We start from the raw sequence: 25,669 nt of genomic DNA, 5'->3' as shown, positions 1-25,669 counted from the left end.
TATGCATATAGTTATATATACTATCGTAACTTCTCCTGCCTCGCAAACCCACAAACTTTTCCATTCTTTGCAGCTCCCTGTCCTCCAATTATCACATCAAAACAGTATAACTGTGGCACCAACACAGCAATGCTTGGGTGGACTGACCCGGTGGGAAGCCTCAGCTTCATTGCTCAGGTAGCAGGAGAAGGATATCAGGACAGCTGCCACACTGCAAATACCACCTGCATGTTCCAAAATCTTCCCTGTGGCCTGGATGTTAATGTAACCGTCGAGGCTCAGGGAGCGCAGTGCAGCAGCAGCCTCAGTGTCAGTGAATCCATGGAAACAGGTAAATGTAGATCAATAACATTCTCATAACTGTCCAGTATGTGCTATGTGGTATAAGGCCAGTTTAGCTTGTCATAATAAACGGAAACAACAGCCAACCAGCCCTCAAAAATTAACATGTTTTATCTTATTTTAATAATTTGTAGAAAAACTTGTCAGGTAACCAGCAGAGACTTCAGCTCGGAAATCTGCTGTGTGTCCAGCCTTAAAATCCTAATTTGAAGGTTATATACGTTTGGGTTTGTTAGGGTTAAACAACATAAAGATTACTGAGCTTTATAGGTGCCATTAGGGGATTTTTGTTATCTATGGACAGGAACTAGACTTGTTGCTCTCTTTTTCTAAATCTTTCTACATATACAGACGTGGTTTCAATCTTCTCATCTGTTTTCCTCCAAGTGAAGGAAGGGTTGGCTTCTTTTAATAAGGCACGAGCTCCTCTGAAAATATGATACGTGAAATTCTAGGAGGTCTTTAAAATGTTAAGTGTACTATTTTTGTCATACATTTTCATTTTTCTGTATCTCCATCATCATGGATACTGTGTAAAATGAGGCTGTTATTGATGTATGATTCATGCTCAAGGGTGAATCATCACAGACTCACTTTTAACAAAGATACTGAAATGCTTGCTGTTCTTGTCATCACCATTGAAGCATGGCATCATATACTTAAATCGCTTGCTCACTCGCTGCAGTACACACACAGGCTGTTACATCCATCCATCCGTTATCTATACACCACACCAAAAGATCCCAGGCCGGGACACAAACCAGGGATCTTCTCGCTATGAGGCGACAGTGTTATCCACCGATCCACTGTGCATCCCTAAATAGCTGCTAAATTTCAGAAAATTACAGCTAATTCCTTATGTGCATTTTTAATTTTTGTCTCCTCAGTCCCATGTGCCCCAAGGAATATGAGTGCCACACTGATGTGTTCCAATCACTCAGCCATGGTGACGTGGGTGGGAAGCCCCAGTGCTGTAGGATACAACGTGACAGCAACAGGCCAGGACGGACACACACACCACTGTCACACCAACTCCACCCGCTGTGAAGTCCCTGACATCCACTGTGGTGAATCCTACAGCATCACAGTCACACCATACTCTCAGACCTGCACAGGAAACCCAAGTGCAGCTTACAGCTTTAGTGCAGGTGCGTAAAAACTTCCAGCTGCATATTCTACCTGTGGAAAAATATCCCCACATTTCATCACAGAGAGACAACATGAAACCTTTTCTCCCATCAGGCCTCTGTGCTCCCACTAACGTCACAGCGTCTACAGCTTGTCAGGACAGCACTGTCTCTTGGTCTCATGTGACGGGGGCTGATATGTACATAGCAACAGCAACTGCAGCTGATGGACACACTCATACTTGCAGCTCTAACATTTCAAACTCATGCAATTTCACTGACCTCCACTGTGGGGAAACCTACACTGTCACTGTGGTAACTGTGGACCGAGGCTGCTGGAGTGACCCCAGCTCAGCAGCAGTGCTGAGAACAGGTGAGAGAAACCTGAAATGAGGCAATTTAAACATTGAAACACAGATGCAATAATTCACCTTTCTAACTTCATGTATCATTGTAGCTCTGTGTCCGCCCACTAACCTGACGAGCCATGTCAGCTGTGATGCCAACACAGTGACTCTCACATGGACTCCAGTGACCGGAGCCACCTATGTTTTACATACTGAGTGGATCGGTGGCACACTCCCTCCTGAAGAGCACATAACCCCAAACACTTCAATCATGTTGTCCAACCTGCTGTGTGGACAGAGGTATGCTCACCGCATTGCAGCCCAGGATGGACAGTGCCGCAGCAGCTACAGTCGGCCCATAGAAATAAGTACAGGTGGGGTGTGTTTCTATAGCAACAGCTGCAAGAGCTGTTCTTGCCGCAGTGGAGTAAAAAAATTATCATAATTTAAAATCAGCATACATAACGTATCCATTTCCCTTTTCTCTATCAGCTCCCTGTCAGCCCACTAACTTGACGGCTCGTGTGGACTGTGGGACCAACATGGGGAATTTCTCCTGGGATGAAAGCAGCGAAGCAGGTTTCTTCATTGTCGAGGTGACAGGGGAGCACGGCCATGTGGCTTCCTGCTCCTCCAATGAAACCTACTGTGCTGTCAAACTTCAGTGTGGTCGCTCATACTCTGCTACACTGGTGGCCTCCACAGAGAGTTGCAACAGCAGCAAACACACCGATATTCATTTTGAATCTGGTGAGAAACAAGAACAGGCTTTAGTTTCTATGTTTGTAATTGACAGATGCATATGATACCTGTTGCAGTAGTAGTCCCAAACTATATATATATATATATATATATATATATATATATATATTTTTTTTTTAATATATATATATATATATATATATATATATATATATATATATATATATATATATACACACACGAGTCTTTTTACTGATCTCAATCCAGTTCACATGTCTACAAAAGTAGTTCATAACTTTCAAAGTAATATATACTGTTGTGTGTAAAAATGTGAGATTTAACAGAAAGTTTCTAACATCAAACAACATATTTTTTGTTTATCGCACACAACATACATGTCATTATGCTACAAATAAAACACTTCACACATATTACGTTTTTTGCAGACTCATGGTTGAACTTGTGACATTGCACTGACTTAATTTGATTCCTGTGTATGACTCAGAATTGCAGTTATTCAACTTTCTTGGGAGACAAACAACGAGATGGGCTCAGCTAAACAGCTGCCCACACATTATTTCAAAAGGTTTTACCTGAGTCAGCCTCCCAAAGTCACTTAAGTTGACCTGTGCTCTGTTGGGATGAACAGAACATTTTAGAATCTGATAATGTGACAGCATGAGAACATGCCGATGCAACCTAAGTTTTTTAAGGAAAAACGAAAATAAGTCTGGAGATACATGTACGAAGCAATCCATCTTCAAATTTTAATATTTGCTTAATCATAAATGAATTGTTTTATTCATTCAGAGGATTAATCTGTATAACCCTGTGCAGACTAACAGTGACTGATTAATTAAATTTTACAATGTCTTCCTCTTTATTCAGTTGAGCTCATAAGTTTACATAGCCTACCCTGGCAGAATTAGTGATTTTTTTGGCCAAGTTTCAGAGAATATCAACGATAAGAGAAAAATGTTTTTTTCACTCATGGTTAGTGATTTGGTGAAGCCATTTATTGTCAAAGAACTGTGTTTACTCTTTTTAAATCATAATGACAACAGAAACTACCCAAATGACCCTGATCGAAAGTTTACATACCCTGGTGATTTTGGCCTTATAACATGAAGACAAGATCTCTGCACAAAGAGCCTCATCCACAACTACCACAAAAGACTTCAAGCTGTCATTGACATTAAAGGGGGAAATACAAAGTATTAAGAACTGGGGTATGTAAGCTTTTGATCAGGGTCATATGGGTAGTGTCTGTGTTATCATTCATATTCTCTGAAAAATGGCCAAGAAATCAGAAATTCTGCCAGGTATGTAAACTTATGAGCACAACTGTATGTATACCAGATACTGTAGACTAAATTCTTATCTGTAACCAAACTGTGTCCTGCAGCTCCGTGTCTACCAGAAGATGTTCTAGCAGAGTTAGATTGTAACACCAACATGATGAATGTGAGCTGGACTCTGGGATCAGATGACTACACCGCCTGGGCCATCAGCACAGATGGACACAGAGCCTCCTGTAACTCAACATCCGACTACTGCCTCATCCACGATCTGCAGTGTGGCAAAATCTACGAGGTGGCTGTCACCTCCTCCTCCATCCACTGCCAACGCATAGCTGGATCTGACTACAAGATTCAGTCTGGTGGGTGCAGCTCCTTTTACTACAAGACAGTGTATGCTGTTGAATTAATAATGTGATTCTACAGAACATTTTCCTCTTCTTTTCTACCACTTGTAGCTCCGTGTAAACCTGAGAACACCTCTGTGGACCAGAACTGTAGCTCCAATGCCATCACAGTAAAGTGGAACCAGGACAGCACAGCACAGAACTACACTGTTAAAGCCACGTCTGCCTCAGGTGTAAACTCCACCTGCGACGCCACCGAGAGCAGATGCTCCTTCCTGGACCTGAGCTGTGGTCAGCGCTACACTTTCACTGTGATGGGACACACCAACGTGTGCATGAGCGAGATGAGCACTCCTGTAGAGATGATCACCGGTACATTAACTACGCTAATTTTTCTTTACGCAGCCTTCTACTTCACTACTTATCAGATGGAAATATTGAATTTTATTTTATTACATGATTCTAAAAGCTTTGAATACTAGTTACTATACAAACTAAGATTTTTGCACACAAAAACACACAAAGATCTTAGAAAATATATATTTTTTTTTCTGAATAAAACTACCCAACAACTTATCCAACTGCAGGTTAAATTTTTCATCGATTGATCAATTATAATTTATTAGTCAACTGACAGAAAATTTGATTGTTTTGAATGCTTGTCATGGTATTTGTTACAATTTTTAGATTTCTTACAAACCAAACAATACATTGAAAATGAATAGAGAAAATAATTAGCAGATTAGTACATAATGAACCTAATCATTAGATGCAGTGTTTTACAATATAGTTCCACTACGACAATAATACCCTGTTCTTTATATATAACAGTGTAAAAGTTACGGGACACATTTGTTGCATTCAGTATTTTTAATTTTAATACTTTAATGTACATTTTAGTGATAACTTACATACTTTCAATTAAACATTTTTAAGGCAGGACTCTCACTTGTAACAGAGGACTTTAAGAATGTGGAATAAGTTTGGTTTTTTTTTTTAAAAGTTAAGAATGCTAATATTTGCTCCACCACTGCAGGTTTTGTATGAATTAAACAAACATGACAGTGGAATCAGTCTTACTGACAAGAAAGCAACTTTCTCAAACTTTCATGTATCCTTTTGATGTCCCTCCTTTTTACAGTGTCTTCTTCTAAACCTCTACCTCTCTCCTTTCTCCTCTAGCCCCATGTCCTCCAGCCAAGGTGTCGGCCAAGCTAAACTGTACCACACGTAATGGACTGGTCAGTTGGAGAAACACTGCTGCAGCTGCAGCTACAGCCTACAGCGCCCAGGCAACCTCTGCTAATGGACACAACTCCTCCTGCAGCGAGATGGGCACATTCTGCACCCTTAACAACCTGGTGTGTGGACAGGAATACTCTGTAGTTGTGGAGGCTATGCATAGTGGCTGTCCTGGACCTGCCAGTGCCCCTGTCACCCTCACGACAGGTGAGTATAACTCAAATGTTTGGACTCCCAATAGCTTTAAAACAGCCCCAAATCTGAGGGAGTCACTTCACTTGAACAAAACTAAATCTAATTGACTTTGTCTCCCTCCAGAGCCCTGTGTTCCGATGAATGTGTCTGTATACTACAATGTGAGCACTGCCCAGGTGATGTGGAGCGCAGCAAGCAGAGCCACGTCGTACTCTGTTGAGGCTGTGACAGACCAGGGCCTGGTGGTGACCTGTAACTCCACCAACACCAGCTGTTACCTGAATGATCTGCAGTGTGGTCAGATCTACAACATCACTGTGAAGGCACGAAACCAGGCCTGTGATAGTGTGATGTCTGAAACCTTCCGCCTTATGACAGGTCAGTTAAGCGATGTGTGCAGCTACAGCACTGTGTGGTTACGGAAATGTCTTTTTTTTTTTTTAATTCACGTGTGTGTTTCCTCTGATTCAGAGCCCTGCCCACCAACAAATGTTCGAGCCAGTTTTGCATGCAAGGAACTAACTGCAACTGTGTCCTGGCAACTGAGTGACCTTGCTGTTGGTTACGTTGCCTACTTTGACAACCAAACTGGCCACTATACTTCCTGTGTCAGCACAAACACAGATACAAGTTGTGTCGTCTCAGGGCTGATGTGTGGAACAGTGTACAGCGTGTGGGTGAAGGCGACAGGACAGAAGTACAACAGCTCTGACAGCTCTGTGGTCTCTCTCACATCAGGTAAAGAAATACTCTCTATACTGTGGCCGCTGCAACATCTGTGGCATGTTACTACTTATTTATGCACATCTGGTTTTGACTTCTGGTGTGTCGTAAGAAAATCTATCAATCTCTAAGCTCACTTCAGTCCTGATTATAACTATGAAATATGTGTTTAGAATCCAGAATTTGAACCTTTTAAATGCCTGTTTGTTCACAAAGGTTTTAAAATAGGAATGAAAAACACACAAGTATTTTTTTCATACAATGAATACTATACATTATGTCAGTGATTGATTAACAATGATTATGATGCATTTTTGTATTTTTTGTGTTTTCAAATTTTTGTGCAGTGTCAGTTTTTAGAAAATCCTACTTGTTACCTGAGAGGACAAAAACAGTTATAAAAATATTATATATTAATTTCATTTTCCACTTTCACCTATTTAACTAACTTCAGTCCATCCTGACTACTACTACCAAATATTCATTCAGTTTCCAAATTTTAATTCTTTACATACCTTTTGTCTTTTTTACACAATCCCATTATGCTCCAAATTGGAAGAAATCCCAAAACAATTAAACCTTCAACACACTAAATGTTAGATGGACTTTTTTTAACCATCACAGTGAATTTTTCAATGATTAACAACATCAGTTTTAAATCTGGTGCATTATTAAACAACAATGTTGCCATATTCTTATTAACCCCACAGGATCTTGCCCACCAAGCAGCATCGAAGCCGTTGTGGACTGTGAGGTTCGCTCTGCTATCATATCCTGGCAGCCCAGCGTTGGAGCCAAGTTTTATGTTACTGTTGTTAAAGCCTCCTCAGGCCACACCGCCAGCTGCACCACCAACCACACTAACTGTGAGCCGAGCCCCCTGCAGTGTGGAGAGGAGTACAACGTCACTGTAATGGCTGTCGGAGACACTTGTAACAGCACTGCTATGATGGCAGGATACCTCAGCACAGGTACAGTATGTTCAGCTTGTTTCATGATGGTATGCTGTACTAACAGAAATACCTCCCCTCAAACACATAGACCATAGACGTACACGTTCTCTATATATAGCAAATATAAGCGTCCAAGCCTTATTTTCGACTTCATTAACCTGCTATTTCATAAGTTAAAAACTTTTTACCAGACGGTTATAAAGCAGGGCCTTACTCTGGGCGACTCAGCTGTCGCGCGGTTATGCCAGAACACGTCCGCCATTACTCTGTCGCAAACTAGCTAGCTAGTAAATAGGTAACTATTAGCCAGCAGGTGCTTGCAGGCAAATGTTTAGTTCAAACGTTTTTTGTTTGGGTTTTTTTTTTTTTTGCTCCTGTCACATCTGAAGCATTTGTAATCTAAATGAACGCCCGCTGACTAAAACATCCCCTATGAACAACAGTGGTGTAATAAACTAATTCGCCATTTCAAACTTCCATAAACACGACGGATTAGCATCAAGAAAAACACGGTAGTGTAGTCATATTCGCAAAGCTCTGTCAATGTGCTGATTTCATTCCATTTTATCATATTAGAAACTGACACTGTTCCCAAATTTTATCGACACAAACTCAAAAGCACTTCAGATAACTTACCTGCTTTTCTCTCGTGTCCCTCCGCCCTGCTCAGTTGCACTCAGCCTGCGTTAAATTGCAGCTAGCTTGAAAAGTGCGTCCCTCCGCAGCTGGAAGTAGTCCACTGCTGTTTTCTCTTTTGTTGCGTCAACAACTAAGTTGTGGTTGAAATACTATGGTTTATCCAATTCAGAGAACTGATGAGCACCATAGCTCTTAGGTATCATAGCTTTGCAGTTTTTTTTTTGACTAACCCCAAAAAGGTGGTATTTCTTCAGCACCCTCCCCATTTCTTTTTTCAAGGTATAACTTACAGAAATAAGTTAAATCAACACTCACAGTCCTGACAAAACTTACAAATAATCACGACAATTAATTACTTTAAGTTTAATTTTCTGAAACTTAAAACTTGAGTTCAATATTCAAAACTTAATATGACAATTTGAGTTAAAGAAAACAAGTTCACATAACTTAATGAAGCTGTCATGTTTTACAGTGTAGCATTTAAATCATTGTGCTTATATCAGAGACAGTAGAAACGCTCATATTACTCTTTGTCTCTCCAGAGCCCTGTGTTCCTATGAATCTCTCTGTTCACTACAATGTGAGCACTGCCCAGGTAATGTGGAGCGCAGCAAGAGGTGGCAGCTCATACTCTGTTGAAGCTGTGACAGACCAGGGCCTGACGGTCACCTGTAACTCCACCAACACCAGCTGTTACCTGAATGGTCTGCAGTGTGGTCAGATCTACAACGTCACTGTGAAGGCACGAAACCAGGCCTGCAACAACACCGTGGTCTCTGCACCCTCCCGCCTCATGACCGGTTAGATTAGAGATGATGTGGAATAACTATGTATTGTCTCTGTATTTCTGCCATTCATGGTTTAATGAGGCATGTTTCCGCTTCATTCAGAACCGTGTCCGCCTACCAACGTCCAGCCCAGTTTGATGTGTGAGCAGCTCACTGCGACTGTGTCCTGGCAGCAGAGTGACCTCGCTGTGGGTTACGTCGCCTACCTTGACAACCAAAACGGCCACTCCACTTCCTGTGTTAGCACAAACCCACACACCTTCTGCACCGTCTCAGGGCTGATGTGTGGAACAGTGTACAACGTCTGGGTGAAGGCGATGGGACAGGAGTACAACAGCTCTGACAGCTCTGTGGTCTCTCTCACATCTGGTAAGGAAATACTCAGTTTGTGATTTTTCTGTTGGTTTTGGGGTTTTCAGTCATTATTTTCCTATTTCCTCAGCTCCATGCCTGCCCCAGCAGATAGTGGTAGATGTTGACTGTAACTCTAACGGTGCTGCCGTGGTGTCCTGGAATTCCACTGACGGCACAGCAAACTTTTCCCTGATGGCTGTTGTCGCTGGAAACCTTCAAACTCTGTGCAGAACTCAACACAGCACCTGTAATGTAACAGGCTTAAGCTGTGGGGAAACTTACAATCTCAGCCTCACCGCCAGCAATGAGCAGTGCAGCGTCACAGCACAGACACACACTAACCTCACCACACGTGAGTTTGTATGCTTAATCCCTGTGCTGTTATTCTGTGTTTCATTCATTCACAATTGAACTCATCCTTCCTTCAACACCTTGTTTAGGACCTTGCCCTCCTCAGCGTGTAGCTTCCAACCTGCAGTGTGGCTCTAGCACTGCCGTCCTGTCTTGGGAAGAGAAGTCTGATGTTGAACTGTACACTGGAACTGCCATCAAGGCGTCTGGAGGGGAAATGAAAAAATGTAACTCTACAGGCTCTACCTGTCAGTTCCATAGTCTGGACTGTGGAGAGATGTATAATTTAACTGTCACGGCACACATTCAAGGCTGTGGAAGCGAGGCCAGTAAAACTGTGTTCATCCAAACAGGTACCTTTAAAGCTAAACTGTGTTTGTAGCCATATTCAGCCATAATAGGTGCACTTATTCCAGCATTTTACTAATGAATGAATACACTTTTTAGCCAGAAATAAAAGAATTGCTAACTGAAGTTTAGTATTTGTGGCAAAACAAAAAAAAAAAAAATGAAGGTAAAATAACAACAACAAAAACATCTGAGTTCTAACAGTAGTTAGGTCACGGATCTGAATACTGCTGACTAGTTGTCCTCCTCCTCTCTGGTCATCATCTTCATGGGTGTCTCTCTCTCTCTCTCTTTTCTGTGTCTTGCTCCTCTCAGAGCCTTGCCAACCTGTGATAGTTTCTGCTCAGGCACTCTGTCAGAATGAGGAGGTCCAGATCTCCTGGAACAAAACAAATGGCGTATTAAACTACTTAGTTACAGCCACAGGGAGCCTCGGATATGTGGAGATCCATAACACAACCCAAACCCTTCTGACAGCCACTTTACCATGTGGACAACATTACAACATCACTGTACAAGGACAAGGCAGCGAGTGTGACAGCATCCCCAGCAGTCCTGCCTTCTTCAAAACCAGTAAGACTTTTAATTTTACATCACACGCACATTACACTTGACCTTTTATGTACGTTTTAAATATGTTTTCCTGTCCGTCACCTTTCCACAGCCCCTTGTATCCCCTGGGATGTGTCGACCTACGTGGAGTGTGAGTTTAACGTGGGCTCAGTCAGCTGGGGGCCCAGTGATGGTGCTGAAGAGTACGTTGCCATAGCGACGGGCCTCGACGGCCACACCCACCAGTGTCTCACCAACACCACCTCCTGCACCTGGAGCGACCTGCACTGTGGGGACGAGTACACTGTTGTGGTGAGAGCGAAGGGAGACAACTGCACCAGCCGGCCGAGCAACAGCTCCGTCATACATATGAGTACGTGATGGAGGGTTTGTCGGAACACATCACAACACTTTGTTTTATACGTCTGTAATTGGCAAATAATGTCTATAAATGTATTAAAAAAATAGCAAAATAAAGGGAAGAGAGAGACTGTGTTTTCAAGATAACTGGATATCGCTGAAGTACCTCTGTTGCATCCTCTCCATCATCTTTGTTTCCTCCCAGATCCCTGTGTGCCGCAGAATTTGATCGCCACTGTGAACTGTGATTCTGAAGACGTTTCTCTGAGCTGGGACGCCAGCAACAGGACAAAGACCTACATGGTGTCAGCTGAGGCAGGAGACAAATCAGTCCATTTCAGCACTAATGTCACCACAGCCCACCTCTCCGAACTTACCTGTGGGCAAAGCTACAACCTCACAGTCACACCTCACAACCAGCACTGTCCTGGAAACCACAGTGCATCAGCATTCATACAGACCTGTGTGTACAAGTCAGATGTGATTAGTACAACTCACTAAAATATAACAGCAGAAGTGAGCTCTAGAGTTAACTTGTGTCTTTTATCCAGGGCCGTGTCTACCCATGGGAGTCTCTACCATGCAGGACTGTCTCTCTGGCGTCGCCATGGCAACCTGGCAGCCCAGCAATGGGTCCAACTACTACACAGCCACCATGCAGACCGACTCTGGCATCTCTGAAATGTGCATGTCAGAGACTAGTCAGTGCAGCGTCCCTGGGCTGACATGTGGACACAACTTCTCCGTCTCAGTCACAGCTTCCAACCAGCAGTGTAACGTCACCTCCAGCCAGATCACAACTCTGCAGTCAGGTGAGCGTTTACAGGGCTGTTGGGAAGAAACACAGATTATGTTTAATAACATACAAGCAATATGATAATAAACTGGTCCTGAACTTCTCATCTGCCATTATTTGAAATCACTTTTTTTTCTTTTTTTTTTTTTTGCGATTCCAATGAGGTTTTTTTCTTGAAATTTACAGACTGAGTGGAAAATCAGTTGAACTGAGCTAAACATTTGACAGAGGCAGCCTTTAAGACACACAAAAAATTTCAATATCAACATGAAATTCATCCAACAAACCTTCAGCACAAAAATGGTGCAGTGTGGCCAATTCAACGAGTTTTTCTGTGTTTACTCAGTGAAATTTGATGGCTATGTAATATATTTTGGTGACCAGTTGTGTAAAAGGAACTATTTTTGTATGGGATGCCTTCATTTTACTTTTCAAGAAATTTCCTATAACACTTTTGTTGAAGTTATATTGTTTCAATACATTTTTGGAAAGTTACATTTCAACTAATAAGTTTTTTACTAAACTGGAAAGAAAAAAAATGTAAAATAGCTGAACCATCACATATTAATTTTCCATAATTGAAATAGAGTTTTTAATTTTTACATAATATGATGTCATAGATATTATTTTTGTTTTACTCATTAATATAGTTTAGAGGATATTTGCATGTGTAAAAACAAATTCTCTGAAATTATGGTCAAACACTGCTATAAAGCAAATAATCAGGCTTCAAATCACAGAAAAGTGCTATTATTCATTATATAATTTTTTTTGTAAAAAATAAAAATAAATATTTTGAAAAATGTCAGAATATTGTTTCAAAACTGGTAATCTGCGTTTTAATTGCCACAATATAATATTATTTTTTAAAATAATTCATTAACTAAAATAAAATGGAATAGGTGTTTTTACATGTAACTTTACATTAAAGTCGTGTACCTTTTAACATATGCTTTAATGTTAAAAAGTAAGTCCACCTATGAAATTAACTGATTTAAGTTTTTAAAAAAATGTCAAACTATTGTAATTAAACAAATAATTTGATCTATAATTACAATAATATATTGTAAACTTTAAATCATAACAATAGTATAGTGTTACAGGTAGAATATAATAATTATTGCCAAATTCATGTTCCATACTGTGTTCGAGTGTGTGTGTGTGTGTGTGTGTGTGTGTGTTTGTGTGTTACAGTGGGAGATCATTAATTATACATAGTGTAATGAATAAATACATCATTGCATCATGTTCTTCTCACACTATGTTATTTGTACTTTATCTGCAGTGCCGTGTGTTCCCACTAACGTCTCCATGGTGATGGACTGTGTGAACAACACTGTCGTTGTGTCCTGGTCTGCCAGCCGCGGTGCTGTACAGTACTCAGTGACAGCTCACAGTAGTCATGGCAACGACAGCTGTCAGACCCCCGGTCTCAGCTGCACCCTCAGAAGCCTCACATGTGGAAACAGCTACACTGTTCAGGTAGTTGCCATGGACGACAACTGCTCCAGTGTCCCCAGTCAGCCTCTGATATTTAACTCAGGTGAGAGATACATCACCAGGGAACAGACTTTACTGTACAGTACCAAACATTTTCAATTTAAACCTTGTAGCTGAGGTATCAAGCTCTTTTCATATTCTCAGGCCCCTGCCCACCTCAGAACGTGAGCGCCCAGGTCACCTGTTCATCCAATGATATAACAGTTTCCTGGGATGCCATCAGAGATGCTGACCACTTTTTGGTTTCATTAACTGCGGAGAACGGAGGAACCAGCGAAATATGCAACACCACAAACACTGCATGTTTCTTCAGTAATGCCACATGTGGAAATACATTTGCAGTTCACATCACCTCTGTCAGAGGCAGCTGCCGCAGCAGACACAGTCAGACCCAGAGCATCCAGTCAGGTATGAACATTTCAAAACCCCTTCATTTTTTTTTTGCATAAATCCTTCCATCCAGCCTCCAGTTTAACTTTGATGTTTACTTTCTAGCTCCCTGCCAGCCTCAGGGAATCACAGGCCGCCTCGACTGCGTGACCAATTCTGCCTGGATAACATGGGATGCTGCTCCTGGGGTGGACAGCTCCTTCGTATCAGCTGCAGGTGGAGACGAACATACAGCCAACTGCACCACATCCAGTAACACGACATGTGAGGTGGAAGACCTGGCCTGTGGTGTGCTTTATAACTTCACTGTCACTGCTAAAAACAGCAAGTGTGAGAGTCTGCCTAGTGCCGCCATCGAGCTGCAGACCGGTATGTCAGTCTAGTGGAAGTCATTTTAAGAATTCCTTCATACTGCGGTGCTGAATTGATCAAACCTGTGTCTTCTCCAGCCCCCTGCTCCCTCTCCGGAATCACCGCCTTCACTCAGTGTCACAACTCCACCATCCTCGTCATGTGGGAGCTCATGGAGGGCAGCGAGGGCAACACGCAGTATGTCGCCACAGCAGAAGCCAGCGACCAAACCTTCCTGTGGTGCAACAGCACAGACACCAGCTGCTACCTGCAGGGAGCACAGTGTGGCCTCCGTTACACCATCATTGTAGCTGCTTCTTCAGACCGCTGCAGCAGCATGAGGAGTCCACCCTACAAAGTCAGCATGGGTGTGTAGATCAGATCTTTACATTCTGGGAAATACGCCAAAGATCAGTGCCACTCAAACACAAAGACAATTCAAAGAGCTTTGAACATTTAATAACAGAGGCATAAATACAGGAAAGGAGGGTGAGATGTTTATCAGAAGTATGTAGGGTTCAGCACAACATGTACAAGAATTTTTAACCTGGATTTAAAGATGGTCAAAGTTGGATCAAGTCTGATTTGTTCTGGAAGTTTGTTCTAGTTTTATGGTGCACAGTAACTAAATTATGAATAACTACATTTCTGTGTTGTTGTTGAGACAGAACAGCTACTCTGATTCTGTCCAAAGGCAACAAAATCTGCCTGCAAGAGCCTGCATAGCTCCCGAGTAAAATATGAAAGTGTAAAAATACCACATTGTGATTTTAGGAGAGGTTATGTGGAGGACTTTTTATTAGGCTTGAGTGAAACTAATAATGTACCCATGAAAATGTTGCTTTATGATTCTCTTTAACATGAAATATTTGTGACTAATAAGCAAAAGTCACATTTAACAAGAATAATTTCAATTATGTGATTTATTAAGACAGAAACCTCTCATGTAAAATTACCAAAACAGTTTTAACTTATGACTGATATCTTCAAGCATGATTCTTTTTCTAATTTTCATCAAAAGTAGCCACGATGAACCATCATTCATAGTAGTTGTAGATGATTTTTATCATGTCACTGTACCTAGCCAGCACCTTTGTACCGCTTTAATGATTATGAAAATATTTTATACTTTGCAACAGAGAAAGTAAAAAAAAACAAACATATTTTTCCATCACACCAGTAATAGGATCTGGGGTCAATGGGTGTTTCAGGTCTTTTATCTTCATGCTGTGGCATGCCTGTCAAGAGGAGTTAAGTCATGATTCACCCCCTCTGATCTACAGCTGTCTTGAAGTGAAGTTCAGAAACTTACATTTATCGTGTGATGTACTGGAGGAGTCCCTCACCCTGGGTTAAGAAACACTAGATGATTAAAAGCTCCTTTAAAACTGTGGTCTAATTAGAAAATCCGTTAACCTAACTTCAGGATAAGAACTTTATATCCAAATCTATTAGTTCTGACTGGAAAACACTTTTCTTTTTTTCTTTTTTTTTAAATGACAGAGCCTTGTCCACCCAGAGACGTGATGGTGAACTCCTCCTGTGAGGACCACAGTGTGCTGGTGTCCTGGACTCCCTCTCCAGTTGCTGAAATGTACCATGTGGTTGCTGTAGCAGCAGATGGACACATGCACACCTGCAACACCTCCTCCACTAACTGCAGCATATCAGAGCTCCACTGTGACCAGCAGTACACTGTATCTGTGACTGCAAGCCACGAAAACTGCTCCAGCAAAGCCAGTCAGAACACAACAGTGCACACAGGTGTGTGTTTTCAGACATGCAGGACATCAGTGCAAGTACTTAGAAGATGCAATCAATGTTTTGAAGTTATGCCTTCTTAATCATCTTTCTCTTTAGGTCCTTGCCAGCCAAGTGGACTCTCAGTTACTTTGCACTGCACCAATCAGTCTGCGATGCTGACATGGACACCCAGTGATAATGCTGTACAGTATTACGGCTGTGCGCAGGCTGGAAATGGAGACATGCTCTACTGTCACAGCACAAACCCCACCTGTACTATCAACAACCTGGACTGTGGTACTGTTTACAACTTCTCTGTGCAGGCCTCAGATGGAACATGCAACAGCTCCCTCAGTGACCCTGAGCAGAGAGGAGCAGGTACAAAGAGCAGCATGAAACTCATCAAACACTCAATACCTTTGCAATATTAACACTTAAATAACTCATCATACTCGTGTCTCTCCCTCAGCTCCTTGTCCTCCAGAAGCTGTCGAGGTGAAGCTGCTGCCGATGCAGATGGAGATCCAGGTGATGCAGTTCAACTGGACAGCAGTCAGCTGTGGAGACACTGAGTACCTGCTGGCTTTAACAGGAAGTCTGCTGGGAGACAGCCAGGCCCTCTTTGAGATCACTTCCTACTGGACAAACAGGACCAACTTTGAGATTCCTCTCCCCTGTGGTTCATCCTATAATGCCACAGTGCAGAGCAGAAACACTGGAGGCACCAGCAGCAAATCGGTTCCTCTCAGTGGAACAACAGGTAGACTATACTTGTACTAGAGATATTATTCAGACATGTCTTTACATTGATTTCTGGGCTAAATATAAATGCCTTTAATCTAGCAAAGTATTTATTCATTAAATATAAGTCTGCACTTACCTCACTTCTCATATACAGAAGTCAATAGTAATAAAACTAAATCTTACCTTTATTAATGATAGTCTGATGTTACTGTAGCTAAGAAAAGCCAGACTAAAGAATGTAGCAGTGGTGCAAAGTAATGAAGTATATTTATCTGTTACTTGAGTACAATTTTGAGGTACTAGAACTTTCCTTGAGTATTTCCATTTTATGCTACTTTATATTTGCAATCCATTGCATTTTAATTAAAACATACTTTTTACTTAACTGTTTTAGCACAATGTCAAAGATAAAATCAGTGGTTTCCAAACTTTTTGTGTCTTCCAAAAAACAGGGTATTCAGAGTCACATTTTGGTTGTTAACGGCTCCACCAAATAGCTACTTTCCCTTCTAAACTTCTCACTTGATTTCAATATATGTTTAAATAATATTGCAGCAAATAAAAAAAACAAAGATTAGATTTACTTTTAGTAAATGATCTGTAGGACATTCAAAGGAAAGGAAAACATTAGTTTTAACTCCTACCTCTCCTCTCCCAGCTCCTTGTCCACCATCAGGAGCGGTGTACAGCGGCAACAGCTCCTTTGCAACAGTTTCATGGAACACTTCAGTGTTTGCCACCAGATACACTGTATTTGACAACAGTGTTACACCAAAGAGGCAGCTGTGCAGCGTACCAGGACTCTCCTGCTCTCTGTCCAACATCTCTTCCAACAATCTGGTGATCACAGCCAGCAACGGAGCTGGAGAGAGCGAAGAGACAAATGTCACAACTGGTAAGAAGTGATGTGTATGAATGTACATGGAAATGATATATAACAGGGATGTCAAACTCATTTTAGTTCTGGGGCCACATTCAGCCCACTTTGATCTCAAGTGGGCCCGGCCAGTAAAACCATAGCATAATAATCTACATATAACCACAACTCCAAGTTTTTCCTTTGTTTTAGTGCAACGATGTTCACATTTAAGGAATTATCTTTTTACAAAACATTATGAACAACCTGGAATTTCTTAAGAAATCTAAATCAAGTTTACCATTTACACATTACAACCTACAGATCTACAGAGTGTCTATAAAGTCACAAAACATGTAGTCGCAGATATCTGGAACTGAATGATATAGTATTTTACTTTGTGATCAAAGTGACAAAAGTAAGACAAAAAACAACAAAAACAAGACAAAATATTACAAAAATGAGACACAAAATGACAAAACATGAGACAAACGACAAGACAAAAAATTAGACAAAAAACGATTGAAGTGAAACACAAAGTGACAAAAGTAAGATAAAAAACACAAGCGAGACAAAAAGGAAACACAAAACGACAAAAACATGAGACAAGCAACAAAAGGCGGACAAAACAACAAAAACAAGACAAAAATATTACAAAAATGAGATACAAAATGACACAAGATCATTGAACAATCTCGTATTTTACTTAATGATCAAAACAACTTGTCATGGTCTAGAAATTATTTCAAATTTACGGTTTTACAAATTTACAGTTAATGTCTTGTTATTTTTACGCTTTACAAAGTTGTCCTGTGGGCCTGATTGGATCCTCTGGAGGGCCGGTTTTGGCCCACGAGCCGCATGTTTGACACCCCTGATATGTAAGGATTGTGGGGTGGGGAGCGAACAGGTTTTATTGTGCTTTTAAAACATTTAAACTTTTGTTCTTTAGTGGTGGCACAAGGACGCAGGAGGAGAGATCTACAAATGAATGGTAAGTTTGAATTTGAAAGAATAGAAGTGCACTATTTTTAATTTTCAGCATATATAGCTTTAATGAATTGTAGCTGATGTTTAAGTTAAATAAAATAGTCTTTGAAAGCTGAGAGGGTTGTAACACAGCCTTTACTTTTAAAGCTATACTATTTTCTAAACATATTATCTTTAATACGGTCTGTAGTCATCCTTAGTGTATTGGAAAAATCTCATTCTGAACTCTGGCTTATCTTTCCCGTCAGCTCCCTTGCTGAACGTCACACAACCATCGGCGACAGTTGTTTTCATTGAGTGGACTGAAGTGGAGGCTGCTTCCTATTACAGCCTGATGATACACGAGCAGGACGGCTCCGGTAGCCAGGAAGAATACACGGTGTACGGAGAAAGCATCATTCTCACCGATCTGAGCCCAAACATGACCTACTGTTTCTGTGTGTTGGCCGTTTTCTCTGCTGCTAGTGGACCAGAATCAGAGCCTGTGTGTGTTCAAACAGGACAAGCGATTTCACGATAAATGGGAAAGCAATTTCGTCAACTGAGCTCGAGGTCGCTACACCTCATTAAAATGTGAAGGTCTTACTCTCAAACAGCAGCACTGTTGAGCGACTTGTAATACACAAGAACGTTAGATCTGGTAGAAAATGGGAATTATTGTGAGAAGCTGCACAGTTTGATTTTAGTGCATGTTAGTTATGTAATGAATTGATGCATCACTGCTAAATATAAAGAATGTAAGTCTTGAAAAATAAAAATTCCCACTTTCAGGATTTTTAAATATGACTGTATAAAACCCTTCATTAGAAATAGGTTTTGTCTGATGTCGGTTAAGGTTATATATTTTATTTCTGGGCTTCGGTCCTGCAGTTTTTTGTAAGTTCACTTTTGTAAATTATACATTAGGTCTCTCAAAGGTAATATATCAGGAAGTGTTTTAACATGTCCAGTGTATTTACTTTTTGCCATTTCTAAATGTATATTTAATATGGAAAGTATTTTCAGACTACATTGTAATAAAATTATGAAAATATTTGCATTCAGCCTTCATATTTCCAAACAATGACTGATATTTTTTTACACTTGCATGCCGTTTTGTGTCCAAACAAGAATATGTGTCATTTGTAAAAGTGTTTTATTAGAAAACAAAATGCAACAGAGCAATAACCCAAACACAACACAAGCAGGACTCAAGTGTGTGTGGTAAAAAATACCCTTTGCAGACTGCCCTTTAGAGGATTAAAACATTCTCAGACCGTCTACACACAATCATGGACAGAGTTGGGTTTGTGCTGGTTGAGCCGCATTGCCAAAATACTCAGATCTTAACGTTAACCATTCATATATGCACTGCAGCATTAGCCTTTTTAAAAAAAATTTAAAGTGTGTATTGACTTTTGTACAGCCAGAAAATAATTATCGCTTTTCATGTAGTCCATGACGACAGTGTGGAGCTGAACCTTCAGCAGCGACTGCGTCCAAACCAGCAGGAAATCCAACTCCACCCATTTACCGTGTGTAGTCAGCCTCCAAACATTATGTACAAACCCATGTCTTCCAGGGGCAAAAACACGAACCATAGAAAATTAAAATGCCATTTTTGCCACTTTTCAGATTTCAAGTGGAGACTAACAATGGTCTAACAGGGGGTGAAATAGCAGGGAAAAAATAAACATAAAGCAACATTACATGGCCAAAAGACGACAACTCCAGAGGTCCGACGTGCTAACATTCCTTCTTTTTAGCACAAGTGACAGACGGTAGAAAACAGGAAGAAAAACACAGGAGTAGAAGAAGTAATATTGCTGCGAGGCGACATTTACTCAGTGCTGTGACTCCTTCTGCGTTCACTATGTTTACTGTGGTCGTTACTGGACTCTCGCTGATGGTGGCTCCTCTCTTTGCTACGACTACGTTTGTGAGAACGCTGCTCTCCGTCTCTCTCTCGATCCCTCTCTCTGCTGTGGCTTCGATCTCTTTTCCTGCTCTTTTCTTCTCCTCCACTTTTGTGCCTCCTGTCTCTGCTTCGACTCCGACTCGACCGTTTGGCCTTTCTCTCTTCCCTGTGCCTTTCCCTGTCTTCTTTATGCCTCCGTTCATCAGTCTCTCCCCTGCTCTTCTTGTCCCTGGACCTCTCCCTCTCATTGCCTCTATCTTTATGGTGATCCCTGTCCTTCCTCCTGCTCCTGTCATCCCCTCCTTCTCTTTCTTTCTCTCTGCGTTCGCTTCTCCGCTCCCGGCTGCCGCTGCGACTTCTTCTGCGTTCTCGCCGCTCCTGGTTTCTGTCTGCGCTACGAGATCGCCGTCTTTCCCTTTCCCCTCGGTCCCCTCTGTTATCCCTGTCTCGGTCCCTGCCCTCCCTCTCCTTCCTCTGGCGGTCACGTTCTCTCTCTAGCTCTCGATCAAAGCTGGGGCCGTGGCGGTCTCTCTCGCGGTGGTGGCTCCTGCTTCTGGACCGTTTGGGCGACCTTCGGGGGCTCGGCGTTCGTCTAGGTGTCCTGGCAAGAATAATACTATTAGCTTAGAGCCAATAAACAAAATCAAACAATCCCAACTACCAACACATTGATGCTTGTAATTGAGTTCCAAATCTATATAACAGATATCACAAAGACATTTATACAAGGACAAATGACGTCAGTTTTGCCAGTTTAGAAATATAAAGAGACATTTTTTTCTAGTCACAGTGAATTTTGGTGATGTTTTGGTATTTCACATATCTGAAATTAAAATTATGTCTAGTAACAATTGAAGTGATGATATCTGAAATCTGAGTGTTTCTTATTAAGTATTCTGTTGGATATCAACTGTGCAAGCAATTGTGGATGTCTGACATTGAAAGTTCAATGCACACAAAAGGCAAAAATGGCATCACTGATTCTATGAAAAATTACGTCTTGAAGAATGATAACTAAACATTTCATTCTGGCAAGGAAGAATTGAATTACAGATACCTGGAATATACATATCCACACCAGCCAGAAAATGATAAAATGGCTTTCTATGCGGCACTTAGATCACACATAATTTATCACAAGATGAGTCGCCTTGGATCAAATATGACGACACACATATATAAAGTGTAGCATTAAATGTGTTATGGTCTACAGCCTTAAAAGAAGAAACGGATCAGCAGAATTGTCCTACACACTCATGTGTACATGCACACACACACTTCTTAGAAAAGGTGTAATTAGGCAAAACAAATGACAAAATCTGAGTAGGTACACAATGAGAGTATGGACTAGTCAATTAACATACAGTTAAAATGATTAGAGTAATATCCGGGATACAACTAATTCAATGCTTCATCATTCTAATTACCTACACAAAAGAAAGTCAAAAAACAAGTCAACACAAAACATCATGAATCATGTGCTGTGTTACCTGGAGCGCCGCCGTTCTCCTTGCCTCCCTGACTCTGTAAAAGTGGTCTCCTCCTCCTCCTGTGTCTCCTTTTGAGCTACCTTACGCGGCCTCGCTTTTATTTGCTGGTCAATAATCTTTTGCACAGGCACTGGGATACGCGGGAACAGAGTGGAGAACCACTCGAGTTTGGTCAGGAAGGAGCGCAGCATTTCTCCAATGGTCATAACACAGCCGCCTCCTGCTTTCACGTCAAGCTCCTAGAACCAAACGGTGGGAAAAAAAAAACAGAGAAAAACTCGATTAGCACGCATGGTTAGGACACAAGTAAATGTAATTGCTTTTTCAATCTTGCCTCACATCAAAAAGCAATTTGTGATGACCAAGTACTGAACCTTCACCTCTGCTCATCTAGCTTAATCTCTTATATCAATCAAATGTGTCTGGCTTTACTTCTGCTAATTGTTAATAGGAAACAAAACTATAAATATCACAAAAGGTTTGCCTCATCTAACCTGTCTGGCAGTTTCTGGGATCTGTATTTACAGCGTGAGCTTTAACAATTAAGCAAAAATTGTGACATCTGAAGAACCAACACCCTTCCTTCCCACCATCTGTTCAAAACGGTATCTTTAAAAAGTGGCTGCTTTCATTCTACAGACAAAAGATGAAGGGAAGGGAGAGCAGAACATTGAGGCACATCCTCATCATGCTAAGGGGACAAAGAGAGAGCAGCCTTGGCTTCCTTCTTCCGTCTCCCAAAAGCAAAATGAACTCTAAGCAAAGATTAAAAAAAAAAACTGCCCACAGTGTAAACACAGATCAGAGCAGGTAGGTAAGTGCACACCAGTTGAATAGTTATCAACTTTATATGGTAGAGAACAGCCGCTTTGCACTCACGCAAACCAACAGTGCTGAGATACAATATCCAATTCACCTGCTGCACAATGGGCATCTAAAGAAAAAAACAGGGGAATTAACCAGTTGGGCAGGATTTCATAATGATCAATTCAAATATATTGCAACAGAACATCAACGGAGGCCTGGTTGCACAGCCTAGGATCAAATTATATTTTACTTCAATATGAAAAAAAAGAAAATCACAAGAGATTTATGCAAGATTTGAAGTGCTATACATTAGTGCTTGTGTGTGTGTGTGTATACATGTGAATGATCCAAATGCCAGCTATCCCAAATTTAGTTTTGTGCAACAAGTCCTGACAAAAGCTTGTCAAAAAAAAAAAAAAAAAAACAGAGGGCATGCCTTAATATTTACAATGACTAAAAGATTTACTCAGCATCACACATGGTACTTACCCTGATACAAATCAGCAGCAGAGCAGTGAGCAAGTAACCTAGCTACTCAGGTTTAGAGGACAAAAAACTGGGGACAATTAAGCCAAATGAAGGCAAAGGTGAAAAATCAGCTATGAGCATCACAAGGGGGGGTTAACGGATGGCTTTTAATGTGTGTGGTTTAACTGTGCATTTCATGGAGAGAAAAAAAAACATCAAATTATTACCCGAGTTGACATACCTCCTCATCATCCAGGAAGCCATCGTACCATTCTATCAAGTCTGTAGGGGGCTGAGTGTATCTGCAGCACAACAAAACAGAGAGAACAAACTGAGCATCTGCTTCAGAGAACAGTGATCAGATGTCATACTGATATTTGTTCTTGATTTGTTTCATAATTGGCCTTCAAACATGTGAGATTAATATAGGCAATGGCTAAAACAAAACCTTCTATGATCTAAAACCTCTACATGTAAGATCTAGAGTGATTAAATGTGACAGAGGTTCATACCTTATGTACATGAAGCCAAGTGCTCTGATGTATGGAGAGTCTGTGTGAGTGATCAGACCCATCAGCTGTTTGCGAGTCAGCTTGAGAGTAAACAGTTTGTATAGAAGACAGAAAGCAGTAGATACAATCCCACCAGTCCCAACTCCACGCACCTAGTAAGGATGAAGAACACATATTCATAAAGCACATCACTGAACAATGTTTACCGCTAACCTTTCATAACAACTAACTATCCGACTCAAGTACAATAATTGGAGCATTACTTAACAAGTACCAGTAAATTGGTGTCACTTGTACATCACATGTTTTCAACAGCCTGCTACCTCCACACTGGTACAGAAAACATAGAGGGGGGAAGAGATGGGGAATATAAAAAGCACGTACTTCTCACTTACCCCTCCGCACATTCCAGTCTGACCGGCAGTCTTTCTGCTTCCCTTTTCCCAGGGCTCAACGTGAGTCACCTGTGGACACAAAGAGAACATGAAGCTAGTTCACACACACCTGTCTGCAAGACACACTTGAGTTGCCTCTATTCATACTACAAACAGAATGATCATACCCATCATCCGGATGCTTCATGAGAAATGCCAAGACTACTGAAGATGCCCCTCAGCCATTAACAACACAGCTTAACTGGTACCTTTTCAACTGAACTGAGGTGCAACAATTATTTAATTAGTCATCAACTATTAAATTGTCGACTATTCCAAATATTTCCTGGTTTCTTTACTCCTCTATGACAGTAAAGTATTTGTGCCTTTGTTGCAGACAAAACAAGACCCCTAAGGACGTCATCTTGGGCTTTAGAAAACACTGATGGACATTTTTCACAACTGTCATATAGTTTACAAACCAACCAATTTATCAAGCAAATAACTTAAGTGTCACAATACTTCTTTCTCTTACTACTCTCTACTTTCTCTTTATAATTTTGTAAGGTTTTCACCTTACTACGTGAAGTGCCTTAAGATGATGATAACGTGATGTGAATTGGCGCTATACAAACCACATATTGAATGAAAAGGCAGACCAGCATCTTCGAAAAACTAACAACAGATGGTAACAAACAAAGTCTGACAAAACGTACCGTTAAAGTACTGTCTATTGTATAAGAGAAGCCCACTGATTGGACCTAACTGATCCAACCCAGCTTAGACGCTATTCTGTAATAAACGATACCTTGAAGTTACTAGTTAGCGCTCAGTGGTCTAAATATTCGGTGCGCAGTTATATGAAAAAAGCAAATATCTCCCCGTGTCTTAAACTATAAGTTAGTTAAATCCAGTGCAACCTGAACCCAGTTTATCTTGATACCTTACGACTACTGTACATTATCACCACAATAACGCTAGCTTGACTGGACGTGGTTACCTAACTAGCATGCGGGTTAGCACAAGCTAACGTTACCTTGAAATAGATTTCGTCCACAACTTCGTGGTAGGTCTTTAGTTCATAAAGCTGAACTTTGAAATACGGCGAGGACAGTACATTGGTAAGAATCATCGGGTTGAGGTTCATAGTCTTTTCGTTGCCCCACAGGGGCAGTACATTTCCATGTTTTCCTGCTGCAGGCTTGCTAACGGCCTGTGTTGGCAGTTGGTTTCCGACGTTAGCCATGGTAGCTGAATCCCACGCCACTAAGCTCAGGTTACCGTTATCGTACCTCCGTCTACACAGCCATCAATTACGGATAGTCAACTGTCGACCGTGGACAATTTCGTCCGTTTACTTATTGCAAAATTTTGGTTAAATTGATAATAATAACTTCCCGCCGTCGTTTTCGCTGTAGTGCCGTTACGAGGTGGAACCGGAACTGTAGTGGTGCAGTGTGAACGGATTCCTGCCGGGACTGACGGTACGTCAACACGGCGAAGGTCTCTTTTAAAAATAAAAGCATGGACGCACACAACGGTGGACTAAAATAACTTTTACAGCGCAAACAAATATATTTAACACTTGTATACAGATAAAGTGTAGTTATTATATATTAGAATAATGATGGATTCAAAATCTCTGGGATTTTCTCTCTGACTTTAATTTTAAATTAATCAGAACTTTGATTTTTTTTTTTCAAAAGTGTTGACCACAGTATTATTGATACATGGATGGTTTCAGTGTACCTGTCTTTACTTTAAAAGCCTCATATTGTGCATTTTTCACAAAAAAGTGACCCTCTCCCCTATATGTGTCTTTGAATTTTCAACTTAAAATACTACAAAGTGGGTTTGTTTTATCGTGACTGTATAACCCCTGGTTTTATTCCTGTGCTAAACAGGCTGTGTCAGTGTCTGTAGCCCTAAATGTAGCTGAGTTGCTGTTGTCTTTCAGGAAGAAGACTCTGTGATTAACAGCGCAGAACAAAACACCTTACAGCATGGGGGCTGACATAGACATGAGTGAGACTGAGATTTTTTTTTTTTTTTAGATATAACTTTGTATGGTGACTTTGTCAGG

The 25,669-nt window shown here is 41.0% G+C and overlaps 2 protein-coding genes across 2 annotated transcripts in view; one reads left to right on the top strand and one right to left on the bottom strand.

Annotated features, from left to right (window-relative positions):
- Positions 1–19,088, top strand: part of LOC111567658 (mucin-4) — a 29,820-nt gene extending 10,732 nt beyond the window's left edge. Inside the window, exons 18-46 of the mRNA XM_035947541.2 lie at positions 74–331; positions 1,230–1,490; positions 1,585–1,842; positions 1,927–2,190; positions 2,309–2,566; positions 3,924–4,178; positions 4,275–4,535; positions 5,346–5,612; positions 5,724–5,978; positions 6,072–6,338; positions 7,034–7,294; positions 8,458–8,715; positions 8,806–9,072; positions 9,146–9,409; positions 9,498–9,761; positions 10,072–10,329; positions 10,421–10,681; positions 10,874–11,131; positions 11,220–11,480; positions 12,750–13,007; positions 13,109–13,372; positions 13,460–13,723; positions 13,804–14,073; positions 15,209–15,469; positions 15,566–15,826; positions 15,918–16,208; positions 16,851–17,087; positions 18,001–18,042; positions 18,287–19,088. Coding sequence (XP_035803434.2) covers positions 74–331; positions 1,230–1,490; positions 1,585–1,842; positions 1,927–2,190; positions 2,309–2,566; positions 3,924–4,178; positions 4,275–4,535; positions 5,346–5,612; positions 5,724–5,978; positions 6,072–6,338; positions 7,034–7,294; positions 8,458–8,715; positions 8,806–9,072; positions 9,146–9,409; positions 9,498–9,761; positions 10,072–10,329; positions 10,421–10,681; positions 10,874–11,131; positions 11,220–11,480; positions 12,750–13,007; positions 13,109–13,372; positions 13,460–13,723; positions 13,804–14,073; positions 15,209–15,469; positions 15,566–15,826; positions 15,918–16,208; positions 16,851–17,087; positions 18,001–18,042; positions 18,287–18,558 — 7,376 coding nt within the window. The 3' untranslated portion in view covers positions 18,559–19,088. The remainder of the gene's footprint in view (positions 1–73; positions 332–1,229; positions 1,491–1,584; positions 1,843–1,926; positions 2,191–2,308; positions 2,567–3,923; positions 4,179–4,274; positions 4,536–5,345; positions 5,613–5,723; positions 5,979–6,071; positions 6,339–7,033; positions 7,295–8,457; positions 8,716–8,805; positions 9,073–9,145; positions 9,410–9,497; positions 9,762–10,071; positions 10,330–10,420; positions 10,682–10,873; positions 11,132–11,219; positions 11,481–12,749; positions 13,008–13,108; positions 13,373–13,459; positions 13,724–13,803; positions 14,074–15,208; positions 15,470–15,565; positions 15,827–15,917; positions 16,209–16,850; positions 17,088–18,000; positions 18,043–18,286) is intronic.
- A 68-nt stretch (positions 19,089–19,156) lies between these two features.
- Positions 19,157–25,048, bottom strand: prpf38b (pre-mRNA processing factor 38B). The gene is made up of 6 exons (XM_023268899.3): positions 24,623–25,048; positions 23,608–23,676; positions 23,213–23,364; positions 22,942–23,002; positions 21,426–21,664; positions 19,157–20,536 (listed from the first exon to the last, which is right to left on the bottom strand). The coding sequence occupies exons 1-6, from the start codon at positions 24,830–24,832 to the stop codon at positions 19,858–19,860; spliced, it is 1,410 nt and encodes a 469-aa protein (XP_023124667.1). The 5' UTR covers positions 24,833–25,048; the 3' UTR covers positions 19,157–19,857.
- Positions 25,049–25,669: the final 621 nt, after the last annotated feature.

This window comes from Amphiprion ocellaris, chromosome 10 (assembly GCF_022539595.1).
Source record: "Amphiprion ocellaris isolate individual 3 ecotype Okinawa chromosome 10, ASM2253959v1, whole genome shotgun sequence".
Taxonomy (NCBI): domain Eukaryota; kingdom Metazoa; phylum Chordata; class Actinopteri; family Pomacentridae; genus Amphiprion; species Amphiprion ocellaris.
Note: the sequence above shows the minus strand (reverse complement) of the source record. Positions and strands in the feature narration are given on the sequence as shown.